This window comes from Phascolarctos cinereus, unplaced genomic scaffold, assembly GCF_003287225.1.
Source record: "Phascolarctos cinereus isolate Bilbo 61053 unplaced genomic scaffold, phaCin_HiC Scaffold_2;HRSCAF=192, whole genome shotgun sequence".
Taxonomy (NCBI): Eukaryota; Metazoa; Chordata; class Mammalia; order Diprotodontia; family Phascolarctidae; genus Phascolarctos; species Phascolarctos cinereus.
In genome coordinates this window covers 17,542,122-17,566,716 of record NW_027555625.1, presented here as the reverse complement: position 1 = coordinate 17,566,716, position 24,595 = coordinate 17,542,122, and the positions used below count along the sequence as shown (strand labels likewise).

The 24,595-nt window shown below is 40.5% G+C and overlaps 1 protein-coding gene across 2 annotated transcripts in view; it reads left to right on the top strand.

Moving 5' to 3' along the window:
• PPP2R2A (protein phosphatase 2 regulatory subunit Balpha) overlaps positions 1 to 24,595 on the top strand; it is a 97,616-nt gene that overhangs the window by 7,123 nt on the left and 65,898 nt on the right. Inside the window, exon 1 of one of the 2 annotated variants that reach the window (XM_021007726.2) lies at positions 22,169 to 22,257. The exons of the other annotated variant lie outside the window; for it this stretch is intronic. Coding sequence (XP_020863385.1) covers positions 22,230 to 22,257 — 28 coding nt within the window. The 5' untranslated portion in view covers positions 22,169 to 22,229. Of the gene's footprint in view, positions 1 to 22,168; positions 22,258 to 24,595 lie in introns of those variants that run through there. 2 annotated transcript variants of the gene reach the window in all.

The window sequence follows — 24,595 nt, the reverse complement described above, 5'->3', positions numbered from 1 at the left end:
CATACCTCATGTAAGCCTCTCATGGCAGGGGCTGTTTCTTTTTTGTTGTTTTGTACCCAGCATCTGGCTGTGCGAGGAATTGAATCATTGTTGTGGATTTTAATGACTAAACTGCAGAACATGTAGAAGATGGCGCAGAGGATAGTCAAGGGCTTTGAGTCTCAAGAGCATCGGTCGAGTTTGGGGAAGAGAAGGCCCAGCCACACCTGATGGTGTAAGGTGGCTGAAGGCCCCATGGGGAGAGGTGGGCCTAGACAGGCTTGTTCAGTTTGGCTTTGGAGGAAAGAGCTAGCAGCAATGACTAGAAATTGTCTGGAGGCCCGTAGAGGCTTGACATCAGGAAGCTCTTTCTAACATTAAAACTGCCCCAAAGTGGATTGGGCCTCCTCAGGTAGGAGGTTCCCCCTCATCTGAATAACCACTTGTTAGGTTATAATGTAGTTGAGATGCTGTTTTCCCCCAGTATGAACTACGTGAAATAGCTTCTGAAGCTGCAGTTCTGACCTTTCTGTGGGATTCTTTCTCACTTACCTTCCCCCAAGGGCCTAACACAGTGCTTGATACCTACTAAAGTGCTTAATAAATGCTTTGTGATTGAGTCTATGAATTACACATATTTCTTAAAGAAAAAGTTTACAACAAAGAAAGGAGAGCCCCAGCCAGATGGGAGAACTAGGAACTGGACAATGAGGGTCTCTGGACATTTTTCCCAAGACCAGGGTGTAAGAATAATGGTGTTCTGATTTATTTAAATATATTTATTCATTTAAAAGTGAGTGGTAACTTGTTTCAGTAACCAATCATTTGACTTCTCCACACATCTCCTTTCCTCACTTAAGTACAAAATTCTCATTTGTTAATTTGAAATTCTTATTTCTTGGGATTTTGCCTGTGAAAACATAATTGCAGTTTATTCTATGAAAGTAAAATTTGGAGGAAATATTAGAAATGAAATTACCTTTTTAAAAATCCTGTCAGTTTTTCCTTATCATACTTTTAACCGTTTTAACATTTTCTTTTCCTTTCCATCTGAAATTTCCAATCTGTGTAGGGTATAAACTTATTAGATAAATCTTGTCATTTTTTAGTTATGTTTATAATTTTATGATATAATCTGTTGCATTGCATCACTTCAGCACTTGCTTTCGCTGCTTGTTTTTCATAGAATTTAAAGGCATCAGATGAGAGTGAGCTAATTTATTGTTTTTATTAAAATGTTGCTCCACAAACAGCATGTGAGGTTATTTACCTTTTACAGTTTTTTTGGGGGGGAGGGGGAATAAATAGGAAATCTACTTAATGAAGGATGAATTTAAAAGAAAGCGTAATAGGGCTCCATCATTTTGTGGATTTAGATATGTTGCATGTCAAATCCTGCCTCCCAGCACCTAACTACAGTAAAGGCATAATGTGGTGAATGTATTTGTTCTGTCCCTTGACACTTAACGTTTTTGTTAGCATTTGTGAAGTATAAACCTGAGGTTATTTGTCTGTAATTGTGCATGGTTATAGATGAATAGTTTGTATAAGGGAGGGTTTTTTTAACTCAATGTGAACATTACAATAATATACTCATTTTTTAAAGATGGAATACTGAACCACTTTTCTTACCTCATATCAGTTTCATTGGTCTTTGTGAAAAGTATAGAAGATGATGCCCACATAGCATATTGTATACTATTTTAACTCAAGATGGCATTGAATTACAAGTTTATCTCATTGTCTAGCAGTATATTAAGTTTGGTCAAAACCAGTTGACTTTTGAAGGTGTTACTAGAAACTCAGTATGTTGGGTTGTTGAATGGCTTCAGTTGGCAAAAGTGTTCTTAACTTATTTAATTACATTAAGCTTTTTTCTGTTTTATCTTTAAATTAATAGCAAAAAGAAAGGCAAGATAATTTTTAAAATTATTTATTACAATTTGTTTTCTTTTTAAAAAGGTGTTCTGGACATGGGGTCAGGAAGACCTGGGTTCCAAGCTTGCCTCAGACACCTTCCATTATGTCACTTAACCTATCTCTGAGATAATGTACAGAAACCTCTTTACAAACTTTAAATTGCCATGTTGATGCCAGTTATTATTTAGAAGGCAACATGATAACTATGGAAAGGGGAATGGATTTGTAATCAAAGACCTTACTTTGTGTCTGGCTCTGCCTCGATTGTGTGACCCTGGGAAAGTCACTTAACCTCTTGGGTCCTCAGGTTCCTCCTCTGTAAAATGAGGGCCTCTTCCAATTCCAAATCTGTGACCCTGTAATTTACATTATTTTGCAACAAAGACTGCTAGGTGAATTTAATATATTAGTTTGTCCAATGTTCATCTTATCCACTGTACGTTTTTATAGCTAGGTTGCTGATAAGCAGAATTGACTGGCCTTATTTCAGTATCATTTCTTCCTTGTTTTCCTGCTTAGCAGTGGTAGAAATTATGCTAGTGTCAATGTAGTGGCTAAAAGTTGGGTCCATAGAAAGGAATGTAGAGGCCAGGATCCGAATGGTTCACTTACTCAACAGTCACTGAAAACCTAGTTGCCCAGTGTCACTGCCTGGACAGATTTTCACAGTCTGTCTTTTGGGGTTTGTAAAAGGAGATTTTTGTGGGTATTCTGGATGATAATGTCTGTAAACACTCCCAGGGAGGGGGAGGCTCATTCAGTTGGTCTGTATTGTAGCTTCTTTTGGTCCTTCACTAACTGCACCTGCTTGGTCATTCCTCCTTTCCACTGTATTCTGTCACCACTCTCAAGATGTACCGGTATGTATGCATGTTGGAAAAAGAGCCAGACAGTAAAAGTGGGGGCGCTGTGAAAGTTTGTTTCTCTAACTTTATTAAAGCAGCTAATGTGAGCCTTCAAATCTGGTTTAGGTTACTTTCAGCATTGTTTTTAGGACTCAAATTAGATCTACTTTAAGCTCTTACAAATCTGGTGAAGTTGAGGAGGGAGAGAGATACCTTTAGGATTCTGAACTCAATTTTAAAACCTTCAGCTCAAAGAGATTAGAAATACAATAGCATGAAAGGCACCTTTGATATCAATCTAATGTAATTCTCCGATTTTACAGATGAAGCACATCGTGTTGAAAGAGGTTCTGTGATGAACCAAGTTTGAGCTTTGCTCCTAGTTCATTACTGAAAGCCACTGGTGCTGAGACTTTTCTCCTGTTGTTTGTTAGAACTATTAAAAACTTTGCCTTCCAAAGTTATCTCAGCAGCATTTGTTAAGTATCAGACATTGTGTATAAGCTGGGAAGAGGCAGGAGAGTCAAGTGTTTCATTTTTAAGAATCTGTCTAACTTAAAATTTCTCAGAAGTTGCAAGGGAAGAGATCTTGGTTTTGTGTATATATGTGTGATTTATTTCTTCATATCTCTTTTCAAAATTTTGCCCAGTAAAGCTTCTGGCCCATGCTTCCTGAAAGGCTCCGGTCTTTTGGTCTTGCTTCGAGGCTCACCTGCCTGGAGTTTTGATTCTGCCTGGTTGATAAAAGATAACTATATGCTGTAGGCTGGGATTTGAAAGTTGTCTAACAATCAGTTGCCAGCCTAATTCCTTACTAAGCTATTTGAAGTACAATAATTGTTATAGTAATAACTCATTTTCATAGGCCTTTACCATTGTACCTTTGTAGTCTACTGGAAAATTACTGGATTTTGATTCAGAGGAGCCTGGGTTGGAATCCTGCCTTTTCTGACATTTTTTTATCCATGTGACCTTGACAGTAAAGCCTTACTACATCTGGGCCCCAGTTTCCTCATCTTTCAAAGGGGGAGGGGCACATCAGACTGGATGAACTCTGAGATCCTTTCCACCTCTTAAGTTTTTGATACAATCAGGCAGGCCAGTATTTTGTCTCCCAGACCTGTGATTTCATCAGTTTAGGGAATTTCTGGTGTGGAAATCTTATATCGATTTAAGTTCAGCAACTTGTCTGTAATTCTTGGATAGATTAGCATTTCCTTCATGTAGCTTCCCTCGATGTCCACTATCCTAGAATGAGTAGCTTTAGATGGGAATTTTTATGTAAGCAAAAATGTGAAACTTACAGGCCACATTCTATTAACAGGAAAATCTGAGGGAAAAGAATGTTTCCAACCTGAGCCAGTGCCTCTTCTAAAAATTTTCATTCAGCCAGGTTTCTAACCTCTTAGAAAAATGTGCCTGCTTCTTTGTGACAGAATTCTTAAGATAACTGATTTAAGTGACTCTCAGAACTTGATAGGTTTAGTAGTGATTGAATTGATGACAGGTGGTAGGAGCAGAGCAATTTCTAGGACCTCTTCAGGGGCCTGGCAGACCTCAGACTGATCTGTTTTGGTGACCCCACCTTGTGGGGATACATGCAGAAGATGGGTCTTTTTTATGTTCTTTCTGTAAAAGTTAGTATTTATTTAGGGGCAGATGGCACCTGGTCTGAAACGCACTAAGTGACTTGCCCAGGGTCACAAAGCAAATGGTGGCAAAGAGGCATTTACATCCAGGTCTTCCTAACTTGGAGGCTGACTCTGTGCTGCCCCAGAATGCCTCTCAGGTAAATAAGGGGAATATGTATTGAATTCATCTCCTTTATTAATTTCATTAAAGCACAATTTTATAATTAAGGTTTATTTCTGGATGGAAGTAAGGCCAAGTAATGGGAGATTAAAATTATGGAACATGGTTCTTTTTGTCTGTCCCATTCCAGTCCATCCTTTACTCAGCTGACAATGTGAATTTTCTTAAAGCATAACTGAGTCACCCATTTTCTACCTCCCCTGAAATAAAATACATGATTCCCTATTACCTCTAGAATCCTTTAGTATATATTAAAAAAATGTCCTCTAGCCTTAAAAACTCTTCATAACCTGGCCCCCTCCTACCTCTCAAGTCTTAGATTTTCTTCACCTCTGGTACTGCTTCTCCTTGTCTGGTCTCTGGGCCTTTACAATTTGACTGTCTTGCATCCCCCTCACCCCAACCCCCACCCCTCCAATACCTTGCCACTTTATTTTTTCATCTTATTTTCCCTGGCCTTCTTAAGTCTCAACTTGAATCCCACCTTCTGCAGGAGGCCTCTCCCTCCAGAGATTATCTCCTGTATACTCACATTGATCTTGTATATACCTAGTTATTTATGTATCATTTCTACTATTAGAATGTGAGCTTGGGGATAGGAACCTGGCACCTGCTAAATGGTGAAATCTTGTTCACTGATTGACTTGGGTAAAAAAATCAACTTCACAAGGATAAGATGGAAGGACATGGATAGGCAGCAGTTATTCTGAAAAAGATCTTGAGAATGTTAGTGGACAGCAAGCTCAATATGAGTCAGCCTCTTAAGGTGGCATCCAGAAAATCTAATGCAGATGTGGGCTGCATCCAAGGATGCATGACTTCTGGGAATAGGGTTGTGATCTTCCCTGCTAATTTGTCATCTGTAACATTGTTTTTGGTGTGGGATACCATCGTTTGAACAAATTTCCTTTTTTGGGGGTGGCCAGTTGGGGTTAAGTGATTTGCCCAGGGTCACACAGCTAGTAAGTGGCAAGTGTCTGGCTTGAGGCTGAATTTGACCTCAGGTTCTCCTGACTCTGGGGCCTGTGCTCTATCCACTGTGCTAACTATTTTCCCCTCAGGAACCATGGTTTGAGAAGTACATTGCTCAGCTTGTGTATGTCAAGATTGGGGTAGTAAGGAGAGGGGACTGAGTCCATTGTTTAGGATCAGTTGAAGGCACTGGGCACGTTTAGCCCAGAGATGAGAAGACTTGGGATGGGGAGAGGGGAGCACATGATAGCTGTTCTCAGGTATTTGAAGGGTCATCTTGGTGGAGCTGGACTAGAGCACTGGAAGCTGCAGAAGAGCCACTGGAGGCTAGATGTCACCTCATGAGAACTGTCCCAAAGTCACATGAGCTGCTACCTCTCCTTAGAGGTCTCCTGATAGAGGTTGGACAGCTATGGATTGGGTGTATATAGCAGGGATTCTTTGCTGTATGGGCTGGATGGGATCTCTGAGGTCCCTTCCAAATCTCACATTCTGTGCTTCTGAGTATCAGGTATTACTGGTGGGATCAGAAAATGCTTTGTGGAGGATGTGGTGTTTGAACTTGGCCTTAAGGACCCCTGGATAGTGCTTAGATGTTGTGACACTGTGTGAGCCAAAGTTGGAGACCCACTTGGAAGAGTAGATTGTGTTGACTAGGCAGGGCTTCTGAAACTTTTTCCACTGTTGACTCCTTCAGCGCTTTTTCGGTGGTGGGTCTCAACTCTGTGTGGGATCTTGATCTCAACTGACTGGGGTAGTGTGATTTTGCTGTGTACCTTGCATTGCACTTACCAAGTCCTGGGGAATACAGGGAAAATTGAAGGCTAGTCCTTACATTTAGGGACTTCTGTTTACACTTTAACTGGGGGAAGGAAAGTAACATGAAAGGATCCTTTTTGTAATTATGTCTTTCGCATCTCTGACTTTACTCATCTCAGTTCTGATATATCTCAGGTTGGCATAAGAAATCAAATGGGAATTTTGGGTGAGTTTTGCGGAAGTTGCAGGTGACACATGAAGGTAATTAATAAACATTAATTTAAACAATTAAATTTTAATATATTAATGCTGCCTAATGTTTTAAGGCAGCACAGCATAATGGCTAAGAGAGCTGGCCTCAAGACCAGGATGACCAAGCTGTGTCACCCTGGGTAGGTCATTTGAGTTCTCAGTGCTCTGGACACAGGTGCAGAGAACATGGCAGCCTACTTTGGGAGAGAGAGAGAGAGTTTTCTCACTTGAAGTTCTCAGTACAAATGAAATCACAGGTCCCTTCACTGTCCCTAAGATGTCACTGTCTAGCCATGTAGCCCTGCTTATGCTTATGGCTGACTATCGAATCTATTGTGATAGAGCTGGAAAGTACCTGGGAGACCTCCTAGTTCAACCCTTCTCTCCCCTCACCCCCTACCCCATTTTAGAGGCAAGCAAACTGAAGCTGGGATGATGTTAAATGACTTGTGCGCAAATCATAAGTGGTTTCTTAACACCAGACTGCTCCTAAAGTCATTTTGGCATTCTCTTACATCTCGTAGCTGGGTGCATGTGTATTATTATTATTTTTTTAAATTATGTTTTTCCAGCTTATTGAGATCTTTTTGAATGTGTCTCCTGATCTTCCATTTATCCCTTCCAACTTCTTCATCATCCTTAACTTTGACAAACTTCCCATGTCTTAGCAAAATCGATGATTAAAAATATTGAGACTCCAGGGCCCAGGACAGAGCCTTGGTTTCATACTACCAGATTCCTGGCTCCAGGCTGAGACTGACCTGTTAATATTGATTTCTTGATTCATACGTATATCTTACTAATTCATTGTTCAAGAAAGACCATTTGGGGTGGGGGTGTAAGTTCCAGCAATTCTATAATGAGCGTTCTCAGGTGGACCCTGTTAAAACTGGGTACATTGACTTTATGGGGAAGTTTACTTAAGATATTAATGGCAGTATATCGTGAAAATGCATAACTATGCAGGGTGTACTCCCTCTCTTGTGAACTCTGTAAAACCGGGAAGGAAAAAGTCTTAACTTTGTGTACAAACAAATGGAACAGTAAATAACCCTTTAACAAGTGTGTAATCCTCCTACACCCACACCCTCTGTTTAAGTTAGTATTGAGAGAGAACAAAAATACCAGTTTCTGGAGCTTTCTTTTGGGGTTTTTAACAGAATGTTTGCTGTATTAGCAAACCCTCCAATGTGTCCAGAGAAGTTAATTCAGTTGTAAGCAGAACTGCTTCAAGATCTTTTATTTTTCTAACTTGTTCATGACAATGAAATACAAATACCACTATTAACCTGGTCAGATATGTTTTATAAAGATATTCTTTCCTTTTGGGGACTACCAAGTGAAGTATTAAAAGATAAATCTGTTTTAGAACAATTAGGTTAATGACAAATTTAGGAACTATAAATGTTCAAACAATAAACACTCTGGGCCCTAGGAGGCTTGGGGTCCTCTCCCTCTCTCACTAAAGGGTCTTTAGCTCTAGGCCCATACGTACTGGACCTGGATTCAGTCCTGGGAGAACCTATGCATCTACTTGTCTTTGGCCCAAGTCCAGGGTCTTCCCAAAACGTACTAGAAAAATACTCAATTAACAGTGTTAGTCAGGTATAGGATAGTTATTTTCTCCACACAAAAGAAATATGGATGTATGCTGACAGAGGCCTGAATTAGTATCACCTACCATCTATAAAATTTTCCTTGGAGGTTGATAATTAAAACTGGACATTATGTGGGCCTGTTGAAAAGGCATTTCAGCCTCACCTCCCATTTCCATTATTTTAAAGGTCCTGGTCTGCTGGCAAGCTAGGCCAAGCTAGGTCATCCACCTGTAGGGGTCATCTTCTCCCAAGGGGGGTGTAGTAGTTGTCCCAAGCACTCCCCTCAGTAGAGCTAGCACTGACTGACGGATGCAGGAGCTCCTGACATCTCACGTTCACTAAAGTCACTTCTCCAAGCTGGAATCATTCCTCTTAGTCTCAGTGTTTGGTCACCAATAAAGCACTTTGGGGCCCTGAGAGTCTGACTGTGGTTCACCTAGATGTGCGCATTGCTCTAGCTGCTGTGTGTGTATATCCACTGTAGGTGTACCCCAGAATTCTGGAGAGAAGTGGAAAGGGGGAGCGAAAGTTTTTACTCCCTCTGAGGTCTGAATGTAGATTTTTTTCAGGTTCAGTGGCCATTCCTTTCTGATATAGGTACCTCTTTCTTCCTTCACAGGACCAAGGAACTGGTAAACCCTAAGAAACATGCTCCCTGGGAGCTGCCCAGCAGGGCTCAGCTGAATTCCAGAAATGCTGCAAGGACATATGGGTAGCTAGGTGGTGCAGTAGATAGAGTGCCAGCCCTGGGGTCAGGAAGACTCATCTTAGTTGTGGTGTGACCCTGGATAAGCCACTTAACCCTTTGTCTCAGTTTCCTCTTATGTAAAATGAGCTGCACAAAGAAATGGCAAACCATTCCAAATCTTTGCCAAGAAAACCCCAAATGGGGTCTAGGATAGTCAGATACCACTGAAAAATAAATCAGCAACAATCCAGTGGGATGCTTTGGCCAGAGGAGATGGGGGTGGGCCACACTGGTCCCCCCCTCCCCCAAATGCAAATTTACTGAGTATTCAAGGCCCATATAATCATGGAGAGCTAGTAGTCTTGAGGCTTAAAAATAGTTTTTAGGAATTTATTCAGAAACCTCAGCTCAGTTGAGATATCAGGGGATAGGACAGGAAGGGGAAAATTATCTAGTTATAACCATTTTTTCCCGGAGTATGTCTATTAATTTCTTGCTGTTCCTCCCTCAACTTACCCTTCATTCATCTCTTTTCGGCAGATATTTGTGAGCTCCTGTTTAGTGCCTACCACAGTTTGAAAGAAACATGTTTGAGACTTGTGAATCCCCTGCTGCCAAAGTCACTGCCACCCTCAGGAATCTGGGGTCAGGGAATTGGGAAAGCTAAGGAGGAGGACTAAGGAGGGAAGATGGAATGTGAAGCAAGATATTCTTAATCATGAAGTCAGAACCAGGATTAGACTCAGGTCTCCTCCCAGCCTGGGGCTGGCCCTCCTTTTGTAAATGAAAACCAGTGTAGGGATTGACATTGGAGGTTCTGAGGCTAGACTTCTGTGCTTTGGTCTTTTTGTCTCTAACCCCACCTTACTCCCCTCTCCCTTTCCCCAGTTCTGATCTTCTAAGAATTTCTTCTGTCAAACATCCTCATCTATTCTATTTTGCAGCATCACTCCCCAGGGTTATGCTGATTTACCAGGAGTTCAGGTACCGAGCTTATCAGGAACTACCTTTCAGGAGCAGCATCCTGGTCTACTTGGTACCTTTTTCGGTCCCTAATCACCTATTAGTTGTTGCAGGAAGTGCGCGCACACACACACACACACACACACACACACACACACACACACAGACAGAGTAGGTGCTTAATATATATCTGAATTGAAAGTTTTTTTTAAAGACCAAATTGGTTTCTTTACTTTTGCACTTGATAATTTGCTTAGGACACTTAGAAACTTATAATTGAATATTGAGAAAGACTTATCTTTTCTACTCTTAACTGTGCCCTGTTTCTTCATTCCACCCTTATTTTTTTCCATCTGTAGCTGTTGATGTGATTTATATGTTTATGTTAGAACCTTTAGCATTTTTGTCACCCAAAGGGAAGCTTTCTTGGATTATGAGAGGGACTGAAATCATATTCTACCTCGGCTACTCGGATGTTGTCGAAAGGCCAGCAGGAACAAGAGGTAACCAGAACAATCCAAGTCAACCATTCATTTGAAGAGAAGGATTTTTAGTGCAAAATACTGACTTTCACTTCTGTGGTGCTTTTTTTTTGGTGGGGAGGTGATGATGATGATGCCAGAGATGAGTTCTTACCCATAAAGGTGGTGAAGTGGATAGAATGCTCTGGGCCTGGAGTCAGAAGACTTGAGTTCATTTTCTGCCTAAGATACTAGTTGTGTGATCCTGGGCAAGTCACTTAACCTGCCTTTCCTCATCTGTAGAATGAGGATAACAGCCCCTATTTCCAGGGTTGTTGTGAGGATCAAATTAGATAATATTTGTAAAGTGCTTTCCGAGTCTTAAGCGCTATATAGCAGGGCTCTTATAAAGGAGCCGAAGAAGAAAGGGGAAAAATGGACACCGAGCATCTTGTATACAGCGTGATCTTGGTAAACATTTGATAAGGGAAAGAATTGGAGCCTTTAGGAGCCATTGGTTTTCAGTGAAGTGAGCAGCCATTGGCAGTCACGTGTGTGAGATTCTTTTTTATTAGGAACTTAATCATAAACAAGCACAAACATGTCAATCTAAAGAGAAGCAAAGAGGGTTGTATTGTGAAACTGTGAACTTGGCTTTGCAGTTTTTCAAAGTGCGTACTAAGTTTAATCACTGCTAACAAAGAGAACCCTGTTTACTTTGTCTCTCTTAAAACTTTTTTTTTCAGTTTTATCGATAGCTCTTTTCTTTTGCTTTGCATCTCTCGCTTCCCACTGTGTCTTCTTTCCCCTCCCTCTAGCAAATATATAAAGTCGAGCAAAGCAAATCGTTGGCTGTGTTTGAAAACGTTTGTTTCATTATGCCCCCCTACTCCATTATTACGCTGTCAAGAGGTGGAAGGTAGGCTTCCTTATCAGTCTGCCGAAATCATCATTGGTCAGTGAAGTGATCAGGATTACAAATTCTTTCAAAGTTATTTTCCTTTAAATAATCCTTTAAATTGTTCTCTGGCTTACTGATTTCACTCTTTCAATTCATGGAGATCTGCCCTAGTTTCTCTGAATTTTTCTTCTTTGCCATGCTATAACAGAAAGGACTGGATTTAAAAAAAAAGTATGTGTCCTTTTCTGTCTGACTTTATTGGGAATTATGCCTAATAGCAGTATTACTGGGTCAAAGGTATAGTTAGTGACTTTTGGAGTATAATTCCAAATTATTTTACAGAAAGATTATACCATCACTGAACCTTCTCCAGTAGGAAAGCAACTTGGCCAGGTTTGTTTGTTTTAGAAAGGTTATTTTAGCAGTTGTGTAGAGGATAGATTGGAGGCATACAGACCAATTAGGAGTCTTAGAGGTGCAGAAGTACTGAACTGTTGTGGCTTTGTGAATACAGAGGAGAGATTGCTGGATCAGAGAGATACTTGAGATAGGAGGATAATACTGATAACTGTTTGAATATGTAGAGTATGGAACAGTAAAGAGGATTGATTTGGGAACCTGATTGACTGGTTCTAGATACATGGGGAAGTTTAGGCAAAGGGACAGGTTTGGGGAAAAGATACTGAGTTCCATTTTGGATTTTGAATTTGAGATGATAAAGGTGTATAGCCCTTAGGTGGTGATTGAAAACTGGAGTTTGAGACAAAGTGTGATTACATGTGCAGATTGTGGAGTCTTTAGTGTAGAGAGCGGATAAAGTCACATAGAGAGAGAAGACCTGGTCCAAAGCCCCAAGTACACTTAGACTTGGGGGGCAGCACTTGGTTGAGGAGAACAGTGTCTTGAAAGTGAAGAAAGTGGTTTTGTGTCTGTTGGTAGACAGGGGAAGAGAAGTCATGTGATAACTTTATTATATATTTAAAAGGGAAAGCATACCATACATAATAGATTTTCAGTTTCATGTGTACATCCTCTTTTTTTCTCTTCTAGTTTGTTATGGAAATGCTTGTTTTATTTCTTAGATTCAGAGTGGAAAAAAAGAAAAGGAAAGGGAGGAAATTGTGTCCAGGAATTGCAGAGAGTAAAAGAAGGATGAGGACTAAGAAGTGAAAAGGTGATTGGAAATAGAGGACAGAATTTATCATGTGGTGGGATTAGAACCAGGCAGCAGAGAATTAAGAAATGCTTGGGAGGGGAATAAATAGAGACAGTGAGTATAGATTGCTGGTGGTTTTTTTTTTCCTTTTTTAAATGATTTTGGCTGTGAGAAGCAGGAGAGAGATTTGGTGATAGTTGGGAGGTATAATATGGTCAAGTGAAGATTTTTAAGAGAATGTAGCCTTGCTAGGTGTTGCAGTGGATAGAGTGATGGGCTGGGAGTCAGGAGGACCTGAGTTCAAATTCAGTCTCAGACACTTAGTAGCTGTGTGACCCTGGGCAAGTCATTTTGCCCTGTTTGCCTCAGTTTCCTCATCTGCAAAATGAGCTGGAAAAAGAAATGGCAAACCATTCCAGTGTCTTTGCCAAGAAAACCCCAAATGGAGTCAAAAAGAACTGAGCGCAATTGAAAAATGACCAAACAACAGCAAAAGCTTTGGGTATGTTTGTTGGGAGAGTGAACCAGTAGAGGAGACATTTGAAGATGAGGGAGAGAATATGTTGGCATGGGGAGGATGGGTTGTAAGTTAGGCTGTGGGGACCTGCAGAGATAGATGAAGGCTAAGACAAGGCCCATCTCATCATTATCATCATTATGGACTGGAGCTAAGGATGATGGAAAGAGAGGTACTCTGGGCTTTAAGAAGAGAAAGTTTAAGCTTCCACTGAGCAGTATAATAGTTACTCAGGGGAAATATTTCATCAGTGAAGGCCCAGCTGACACTAAGGTAACCTAGATGACAAATTTATAGTGGATCCAAGCACATTGAAGCATTTGAGGAAGATGGGAGGAGGGAATGGCCAGCCAGCCTTTCTGCTTGCATCCTTTGCAAAGCCCGAATGGTAATAGGAGATGGAAGGGGATTGGGCATGAAGGACAGCTTGTGAACTCACAGGGATGAAAGTAAGGCCAGAGCAGGGTGATGGACAAAACTTGGGAGAACAGGGAGGATGTGGAAATGACAGGAGGTCAGGAGAAGGACAAAGAATAGTTTTAAGAGTAAGGTATCCAAGGAGAAGTGGAAAAGCACAGTGTTGAAAAGGTCCCTGCTTCTCAGAGGACCTGGATTCTCGCCTGCCTCTGGCTCTTGCTCTTACCTTCATGCTCTCTGGCAAGTCCTGTCACCTCCTGAGAGTTCTGTTTCCTCCCCTGGAAAGTGAAGACTTGTGCTGGAAGTTGTGAGGCCTTTTTGGTTCTAATTTTGGGATTCTGTGCAAAGATGGGAGGTTGTGGTCAGAGATGAATTTCCAAAGCTGTGACCTGGGAAGCAGGATCCCAGTGGGGTGATCCAGAAACTGCTTGAACCTCAAGAGAAGAGAACTCACTGAGCTTTGGTGCCATAGAGAGGGTCTGCAGGGCCCACAGAGGGGCAAGGGGTTATATGCCTACTGTTCCTTCTGGGGGAGCTAAATTTCTGTGAGTACAAGAAGTTGAGTGAGTCAATCAGTCAGCAAGTATTTCTTTTCATTTTTAATTTTTTAAAATTTATCTATTTTTAGTTTTCAGTATTCACTTCCATGAAATTTTGAGCTCCAGATTTTCTCCCCGTCTCTCCCCTCCTCCCACCCCAAGATGGCATGCAATCTGATATAGGCTCTATATATACATTCATATTGAACCTTCCTGTTATGAAGAAGAATTAGAACCACTGGGAGAAACCATGAGAGAAGAAACCAACAACAAAAAAAAAAGGAAAAAAAAAGAGCAAATAATATGCCTCGATCTGCATTCAGATTCCATAGTTCTCTTTCTGGATGTGGACAGCATTTTCCATCATGAGTCGTTTGGAGTTGTCTTGGATCTTTTGAGCAAGTATTTCTTAATTGCCATGTGCTAGGTGATGGAGAAACAGAGATACAGAAACAGACATGAAACAGTCCCTGTCTGCATGGAGCTCACATTCTTTTGGGAGGAACAAATATCCATATATAAGTACCTTGTAATAGAGAGTAGGCCTGTAATTTCATCGGTATGGGGAAACCTAGCTGATGAGCAAACTCCTACTCACCTTCTTTGCAACTTAAAAAGTTTAGAGTGAAAAACCCTGCCCATGGGTATCCTAAAGCTCATAGATGTCTGAGGTTTTCCTGGCCTTGAGGCCAGCTCTGTGGCCACTCACTCTACCCTGCTGCCTCCAGGGTATGATGATAGAAAGGGAGTTTTTTTGGAGGGGGGAGGGGTACACCAGCAGTTGGAAAAGGAAAGTTGTGTTAATAGGAGAAGTTCAAAGGGCAGAATAAAGGGGGTGGGGAGCAAAGTAAAAAAGGGGCTAGATGATCTTAGAGCTGGAAAAGAAGAGGAAGAGAGTATTGACCAGTCACAGGCCTGGATTGGAAGACTGTTTGGAATGGAATGGCAGCTCTGTCACTGATGGTCATGTGTAACACAAGGTTGTTGACTCAATGGCCCGAAAAAGCCAGTGCTTCTGGTGCTGAGCTTAAGATCCTACTTGGAGACTCTTGATTTTCTTCACCCTTGTGATTAAGCAGCAGCTGCAGCTCTGTCAGATGAATTGTACAACAGTAACATTTGTATGTTCCTAAATTGAACTAATCTGTAAGCGTCTTTCCGTAGGTGTATTTAGGTTATAAATATAATTTGTAGAAATCTTGTAAACCATTATTTTTGTGATTTATCAAATTATGTGATCTCCTGCTTCTTTGGGATTGCCTTTGTTTATTTCTGATTGTGGGTGTGGCTTTAACTCTTCTTTCAGCCACTTCCTTTTCTGCGTCAGTGTCACAAAAATGCATTGGGAGCTCAGCAAGACAGATGTCCAGGGAATGCTCCTGGGGGCCTGCAGGAGTGGGCTGGGTTTGGAGAGGAGAACATGAAGAATAAGGTTACCAAGGCAGGCTGGGACAGGCTTTTGGAAGGTGTGGGAATGTTAGGCTACAGGAAGGTTTACATTGTACTCGAGACAGTGTAGAGGGAGGAGCAGGACAGTGATGTCATTCTGCCTGAGTTCAGACCCACCTCCAGTGACAAGGGAGCATGCTGATTGTTAGAAAGTTCTCGACATGAACTAGTCTTGCTTTTTTCCTCTCCTTTAACCAAGCGGAGTAAGGCTTAATTTTTCCAGACGACAGCCCTTCAGATATTTGAGGCCATCAGTCATCCTCACTCGTCTCTTATCTGTCCCAAACACTTCAATTCTTTCAACTGATTTTCATGAGGCAAGATTAAAAGTCCCCTTCCTATGCTAAAGGGACACGTTCTGATTTGCCCATGCCCCTTTTACAGTTGGTGCCCAGAACTGATCATGCTATCTTAGGTGTGGTCAGATTAGCTGAATGTACTGGGGTTGTTAGCTCCGTTGATTGGGAAACTATTCTTCTGAAGTTGCATTAGTTTTTTTTAAGGTACATTGTCACACTATTGGCATATTGAGCTTTTGAGCAATAAAACACTCTGGTCTTTTCTATACAAACTGTTGTTTAGTAGGTTTCTCCCGCCTTCTGCTTGTTCAGGTGATTGAAAAAAGAAGTGAATATAGTGCTTAAAATTAACATGAATAAATATCCATTTTGTTGGTTTGGGACTTTTTCTAATCTGCTAAGATCATTTTGAGAGACTGCATGGTGTGGTAGGAAGAACACTTGACTTCAAGACAGGAAAAATCTGGGTTCAAATCCTGCCTTTGATCATTACCAGCTCTATGACCACAGGCAAATCACCAAAGCATTTATTGCTGTATTGTCTGGACCTGAGTTCAATATGCCCTCTGTAAAGTGTTGCTAAAATTATTGACTAGGGTGAGAACCTAAGGTGTTGACCAGGGTGAGATATAATAAATATACCCTCTCTAAAGTGTTGCTAAAGTCATTGATTAAGTGAGACCTAAGGCCTGACCCTGTAGCATTCCAGTGAAGATCTATTAAACATCATGTGATTATGGACTTTAGCCCAGAGTTGGGCCAGTAGATGTTTTTGCTCTGGACCCATGCAGGGATGTCCAGGTATAGATTCTTCTTCTCCCCCTGTGGATCAGCACCTGGACTTGAGAACTGCCTGGGGCTCTGGTGGTGTGAAGAGCCTTGCCCTACTCCCATAGCCAGTGTGTGCTTCCTGATGACTGTACCTCACAGCCAGTTAAAAAGCCACCCTGCTATATTATCGGTAGCCTCTTTCTTCATCGTTCTCATTCAGAGGCTGTTTTAAGAAACTTTGTCAAAAGCCTTGCTGAAATTAAGATTAGCTTATCCTAAGCATTTCCTTTACCATTACATCCAATAACTCTAATCAGAAAAAGTATGTGACTTTTTTAGTGAACCTACGCTTAATGAAGTGAAACATGGGAGCTGAGGTTTTCCAGAAAAGATGGCCTGCATGAAGCAGCCACCAATCAGGACATAGGGCCCCATGGTCCAAGATTCGCAGTGGGGAGGAGGAGAGTATGGCATTAGAAACTTGGGCTCTTGACTCTTGGTAAAGTGAGTGGTCAGGTCTTTTTACTGTAGACCAAGATGATGATGATGATGATAGCTCACATTGAGTACTTTAAGGTTTGCAGAATGCTCTTTATGTATATATTCTCTCATTTGATCCCCACAATAACCCTGAGAGAGGTAGGTGCTGTTAATTAGCCTTGTTTTCCTTGTGAGTAAATTGAGGGTACAAAGAGAAGGGAAGGGAATGGGAGAAGCATTTGTGTGGCGGTGTGCTAAATGCTTTTCAGATGTATCATTTGATCTTCACAACCACTCTGTGAGGTAAGTGGTGGTGTTATCCCCATTTTATGGTTGAAGAAACTGGAGCAAAAGGAGGTTAAGTAACCTGCCCAGGGTCAGCCAGCTAGTAAGTAAGGCTGGATTTGAACTGGGATCTTCCTGATTCCAGACTGAGCACTGTAGGTACTGTGAAGCCCTCTAACTACCTCTGCCCAGCTTCCAAGAGATTAAGTGACTTTCCTAGGCCTGTAACTCTGGCCTCCCGGATTGCAATAGCCACTGAGCTGCCATGTTACTTAACGGCATACTGTTGAGTAGTGAAAGAAAAGTGATATTAGGCCTTAGTTAATCTGTCATGTTTTGAAAGTCTTTCAAGTTTCAGAAAGTGTACTGTTTAATTCTCAGTGTTGTGACATTTTCTTTGCTTATATTTGCAAAATGTGATGTTCCTTATATCTGGTGACATCTCTGTGAGTTAAGTTACTATGGAAAAAAGTTGTTAGAAGTGCATTATTTTGGTGTTAGCTCTAACTCTTCATAAAGAGATCAAATGAATCATGTTATTTTGTGCTTAGTTGAAAATTGTAAGTTGTTGGGGGCATATGAAATGGATGTTTTCTGTTTCATCAGTTGCTTATAGTCTTGTTTTTTTTCCAAATAAGTTGATAAACAAATTAGAAATCATCCATAGCTTTCTGACTTGTTAGGAAACAAGTCTAGTTCAAGTTATATTTGTGACCTTCAAGCGCCTTTCTTTCCAGCTAGCTAGTGTTCTCTTGTCTCCCCTTTCATGGTTTTCCCCCATCCCGTTTCTGTTTCCCTTTCCCCTCTCTTTCACGGCTCCTTCTTTTCCCCTTTGCCACTCTTTCTTTAGGATAACCTTGATGTTATACCCTAGTCACTTCTTAGTCTGTAGGTGAAAAGAATTTTAAATCAAATCTTAAAATTGTGTCTTGATACGGGAGTTATTTTCTAGTTTTTGTTTATAGTTTTAAAATGTATAAATAAGCCATTACCCAAGTTCTGTCATTTACAAAGTGAGATATTCTAATGTTGTAGCTTCACATACATACTGCTTGCTTTCAATGTGATTCCATCTTTGGAGATTCTGACTATCTTGTCTGCAGCGGTTTTTCCATAAATAGCTCAGTGTTGCTTTTGCACAGTAGCCAGTCCTCTAAAGAGTGAAAGGCAAGCCTTTAAAAGACCAAGCTATATTATGATCTTTATATTTATGGCACCTGCATCAAGACCTGAATTTTATACCTTAAAGGCACAGTAAAAATAGGCTGAATGAAACTATATAATACTAAATTGTCCAATAAAAGGACTGATACTTAGAGGAGAAAAAAAAATTTTTAATTAGTTTTGCTTTACCAGAGTAATTCAGTTTTGCATTGTGGCATAGTATAATGAAATCTTAATAGGAGAGAGTTTGTGATTTCTTTTCTGGGTTGGTTAAAAGAGGAATTAAAGTTTGTATTTGTTACTTCAACTGTGTGAGGGTAGATTTTGTATTGTAACTTATAAGTAGTTGGATTTTGAATGATTTTGCATTTTTGAAATGTCAAGAACTTTTCATTCTGAAAAACAAGAAAAATGAAAGTTCTTTAGAAATTAAAAATAGTTTTAAGATTTAGACACTAGGGGCAGCTGGGTGTCGCAGTGGGTAGAACATGGGCCCTGAAGTCAGGAGGATCTGAGTTCAAATGTGGCCTTAGACCAAACACTTGACGCTTACTAGCTGTGTGACCCTGGGCAAGTCGCTTAACCCCAATTGCCTAAAAATTTAAAAGAAAAAAAAAAGATTTAGACACTGATAATGTGGTGAAGCGGATAGAGCGCTGGGCTTGGAATCGGGAACTCATCCTCATATGAGTTCAAATACTGCCTCAGTTACTAACTGTGTGACCCTGGCAATCATTTAACCCTGTTTGCCTCAGTTCGTCATATGTAAAATGAGCTGGAGGAGAAAATGGCAAACTACTCCAGTATCTTTGCCAAGAAAACCCCAAATGGGGTCACAAAGAATCAGACATGATGGAAACAACTGAATAATACCAATGCAAAACCAGAAAATGGGTCAGTAAAAATTATTTTCTCTTCAAATTGGATGTTAAGTTCCAACCTTCAAGTGTTTTCGGTTGTGTGGAGATTTTCTGTAAGTCATCTCTTAAAAAATGGAGAAGAATTTGGCCACAGTTGGTGATAGGGGTACCTCTCCTGTAATAGAGAGAATATTACTTTTTTTTCTGGAAGAAGAAACTTTTTGAAACGTGATGCATTTTAAGACAAGTCTTCAAAAATAACTGTACAGAAATCTTGCTTAAAGATGGAAAATGATGGCCTAAAACAGACCTGCACAACATAAGGCCTGCCAAAGGATTTCTTTAAGCAGGCTCTGAGAAATGGAGGGTTGCCACCGTGCATGCTCCTGTTTGTCATGTGACCCACCCAGTCAGCCATGGTCAGTCTGTCTCTAGCCTTACCTATCTGCAGGCTAAAGTTTAGAGCCTGTTTTAATTTTGGGCCCTGTCTACTGCCAAGTCTGAAGACATTGGTGTGTACGTACCAGCTAATTTTAATTTTTTTGGGGGGGGGCGCTAGGCAATGGGCAACTTGCCCAGGCTCACACAGCTAGTAAGTGTTATGTGTCTGATGCCGGATTTGAACTCAGTCCTCATGACTTCAGGGCTGGTGCTATATCCACTGCACCACCTAGCTGCCTGGACTAATTTTAATTTTTAAAAGACATTCAGAACAGGGAGGTAAGGTCAGATTGTTAGGGATGAATACAAAAGCAGGACATAGTCATGCAGAAATTTCTAAAATTATAGGTCCCCCATGTACTTTTAGTAAACCCCAATGGCTTCCTGTACTTGCCAGCATCCTATAGAAAATCCTCTGGTTAGCATTTAAAGGCCTTTACAATGTTTCTCCTTCATCCCTTTCCCATCTTCTTAAACTTGACTCCCTTCTATCCCTGTGATCCAGCAACAGTCAGCCTGCTTATTATTGTTTCTAGAATGCAGCAGTAAACATCCTGATTCTATGCCTTTTTATTCTCTATTCCCCAGGCCTGGAATGTTCTCCCTCCTTACTACTTGGCTTCCCTGGCCTTTGTGAAGACTCAGCTTAAACCTCACCCTTTGGAAGAGGCTTTTTTTTCTTTTCTTTTATGTCTCTAGCTCTTAACACAGTGCCTGGCACGTACGATTGTTGTTTTGTTGTTTAATCATATCTGACTCTTCGCGACCCCATTTGGGGTTTTCTTGGCAGATGGTGGAGTGGTTTGCCATTCCTTCTCCAGTACATTTTACAGGTGAGGAAACTGAGGCAAACTGGGCTAAATGATTTATCCAGGGTCCCATTGCTAGTAAGTGTCTGAGGCTAGATTTGAACTCAGGAAGAATCTACCTGACTCCTGTCCCAGTACACTGTCCACTATGCTGCCAGCACATACATAGGAAACATTTAAATGCTTATTGATCAGGAGGTAGTAGGTGAACTTTATTCCAAGGAACTGGCATTAATTGGTGAGCCATTAATTATCAGCTGTCTTTGAAAGATGATTGTGTATTGTGGTGGTATTTCAGGATTGGATAAGAGCAATGTTCCGATTTTTCATAAAAAAGAGAGTGGAGTGTGGAGACTTGAGGCCCATAAGGGTGACTGGTTCCTAGAAAAATTCTAGAATGAATTAGAATTATTTATAAGGATAGTTATTGAACATAGGGGAAAATACTCATTGATCACAAAGAGCCAGCATGACTTCATCAAGAATAAGTCCTGTTAGTTTAATCTTATTTCCTTTTGAGATAGGGCTACTAGTACTGGTGCTGTAGGGTGGCCAAGAAATCCATCTTTGACTGGCTATCTTGAGAGAGATGGAGTTTCCTGGACTAAGGAGGCAATAGAGACCCCCTGTCCTCTGCCCTGGGCAGACCACTTCCAGAGTGTTGTGTTTGGGTTTGGAAACCACACTTTTAAAAGGACATTGATAAGTTGGAAAGTTTCCAGAGCAGAAAAAAACCTGTATTGAAGGGTCTTAAGTTCATGCCATGTAGGCATCTTTGGTTGAAGGAACTGGGCTTGTTAACTCAGAGCTGGGAAAAGAGAAGCATAGAGGAATAGGGTTGCTATCTTCAAGTCTTTGAAGAACTCTCATGTGAAAGCAGAGTTGGCTTTTATTTGCTTAGCCTCAAAAGCAGAACCAATAGCAGTGGGTGGAAATTGCAAAGTGTGGAATTTATGAGTAAGAAAAGCTGCATAATTACAGCTGTCTAGATGGGACATGGGTCTGGCTCCCCTGAAAGTCTTCAGTCAAAGGCTAGATGATCATTTGAAGGTTATGGGGTAGAGGGGATTTTTGCTTGGCTGTGAGGTTGTTAGATGACCTGAAGTACCCATTCTGCTCTGAAATACTACAGTTTTTCTAAAAAATCATTATGATTGACATGTATCGCCTTCATTTATGAATATATCCTTCCCCAGCCAAGAGTTATCCTTGTTAGGGCAAAAAAGTAATCATTTCAGTGCAACTGCAGTACTCCACACCCACAATGCCCTGCCTTTCCAGTTGGACTAGATGATCTCCAAAGTCCTGGCAGTGAAGGCAGGTGTACATTCTAGCCTAGAAAGTCATTTTATCCCTTTCCCTCATGTAATACCCTGATTAAAGAATTCTAATTTGTGTGGTGCTTTGTAGTTTGCAAAGAGCTTTCCTTCTTTTGGAAATTAGGTGAAATGTTGTCTTCCCCATTTTTCAGATGAGAAAACTAAGGCTCAGAAAAGTTGAATGACCTGCCCATGATAGTTTTACTAGTAAGTAGTAGCGCCAGGTCCCAACCATGAATTTTATGTGCCAAGGCCAACGTTCTGTTCACTCTATTGGGCTCATTGGGTGGGTCCGGTAAGTAAGGGTCTGCCTTTTCCCAGATTGGACAACCCTGAAACAAACGACAGGAGGCTAGAGTGTACTAGTGGGATGGGGAGGTGAGGGAGGAGGGTGATTTAAGTACAGTTCTTATATTGTAATTTTAGACTGTTTTGAATATTTCGTTTATATTTCTGGGATTTTAAAAGAAATCAGTTTTCTGAGATGCTACCTTTCTTCTACATCCTGTCAGGTAGCTCCTGCTGTTGGTTCATAGGGTGTTGTGTTATGTACTGCCATGCTCAGCAGAAAGGATGCCCTTCGGTTTAGCTCTCCAATCAGGTCTGTACTTACATGGCTCATTACTTGTGATAGATCAGAGGTGGGGGGAGGGGGAGTGTTTGATGTGAGCTCTTTAAAAATAAGAGGTTTATGGAGGACTGTATTTTAAAACTGATGTCTATTTAGTAATGTCACATCGAGGTCTTCCACATCCCTAAGCCTTCATAGCAGTGAGCAGAAAACAGTCTAGACCTAGGTATCAGCAGCAAGGCCACTTACCCACTGGATGCCAGCTTTTTTCTGCTCCTATGAACTGTTTATTAATTTTTTTCTTCAAATTGTTTGTTAATTTTAAATTAGGTTAGCTGGCAGGCTATAAAAGATCACCAGGAAGCATAGCACTCAAGTAGATGAGTTTTGGTTTTTTGGTGATTCTACTCCATTTGTGCTCAGTGGTGTTTTAGAAAACAGGTTTGGTCTTGTTCACATTTGTCATTGGGGTTGGGATCTTTGTTCATTAAAGTTGAAACAAAGACTGGATGACAGCTGATCAGGTGTGTTGCAGTGGAAATTCTATTGGGGGTATACGTTGAACCAGATGGCCTCCGGAGTCTCCTCTAACTTTGAGAGTCTGTGAAATAGGTTTGGCTTAGTGGACTGCTTAAGTAAATTTGGTGTGGTTCTTACAATTCTTAATTTACAATGTGATAGGAGTAAAATCTGTGCTTTGTCTTCAGTAAAAGACATATATGAGTGCCAGCCAAGTGCATAGTTACACAGTTGGTGAGTTTAGGACTCTGGTCATTACTTACTAATTTTACAAGTCAGGTTTTGGCAGGAGTGTGTAAGTGCCCCCTAAGTTACTAGGTTGAAAAAAATCAAACTGTAAGTAAATGACTTAATGGTGTTTTAGTTCCTTAGAATTCAGAGCACAATTTGGTTAGTGATTAATTTTATAAAAACTTATTTCAGTGTATCTGTATACTGGTTGGTTGAGGGCATATTAAATTTATGAACATATTTTAAATTATGGAATCGTTTCTGATCACTTTTACGTCTTTATAAGGTTATTTAATATTAATCTTATAATAAGTAGAGGGTGACACTAGGTCTCTTATGTCTGTGATATTAATAAACTAGTGTCATGTCTTGGGAATAGATGATTTGGACTGAAAGACCTTTTGTTGTTTTACACAATAGAACTGAAGTACTATGAATAGGAAAAAGCAAACTGATATTTCCTAGCATGTTTATCAGTCTCTTGAAGCATGTCTGAAATATGCAGTTTAAAAGATAACTATTAGGACAGATAGTTAAGTGATAAATTTCTGTGAACTTAGAACCAGGTAGAATCAGGTTCAGTTCAAAACCTTTGGATTGCTTTAGTCTGTGGATCTTAGAGTGGTAGAGTGCTGTGGTGGAAACATTCTGATGGTGTCATCATGAGTAAGACAACCTCCCTCAGCCACATTTTCCTCATCAGTAGAAGAATAGTTAAACCTACTTGTTATAGATAGTTACAGGTTCAAATCAGATTACTTACATACACACACATGTATGTTAAGACATGTCATTTGATGGTAGAGCTGTGGAATTAGGGACCTTGAGGGTCTGAGTCAAGGCCTTGGGACTGAAATCAAAAAATGTGTTTCTGTTTGAGTGAAAACAAAGGGTCTAATTTAGCTAGAGTGAAAGGGGAAAGATTTTGCACAGTATTGATAGACTTGATTTCTGCAGAGCATTTCACAGCCTCTTAACACTTATCTTTGTGTGCTGGGCAAGTGTTGAGGTTAGGTACATTTTAGGTACATTTAGGTGTACGTTTTGGATAGGTTAAGATACATTTCAGTGTTATTTAGAACTAGTTAAATGTTGGATTGTAACTTGGAGTGTTTCCAAGGATTTGTAATTGACCCTGTGCTGTTGAACATTTTGTCATTAATTTGGATAACTACATAAATGGCATAATGATCACATTTGCTGATGGCAAAACCTGGGAGAAAGGGAGAGCGAACACATTGGATGAGAGTATCAGGGGAGTTGACATGCTAGAGATTTGAGTCACATCTCTTAAGATGAAATTTCTTAGGGATAAATGTAAAGCCTTATATACCTTATAGTAAATTTAAAAAACAAAACCCAAATCAGAGATGGGAGATAGTTGCTCATTGGCAGCTTGTAAAAGATCTTTAGGATTTTCAAGTCAGAAAAGCTAATATGATTTTAAGCCACTTTAAAAGAATAGAGTAAAATCTCTTATCTACTTGTTCTTTCTGTCTATCATACCCTTAATGTACTTTTAGCTTGTGTCTGCCACTATTAAGGTCTTATTTTATAGCTCTCCCTCCTATGTAGTGCTAAACTCTTAGAATCTTTTTCATGGGCTTCCTCTATTTCA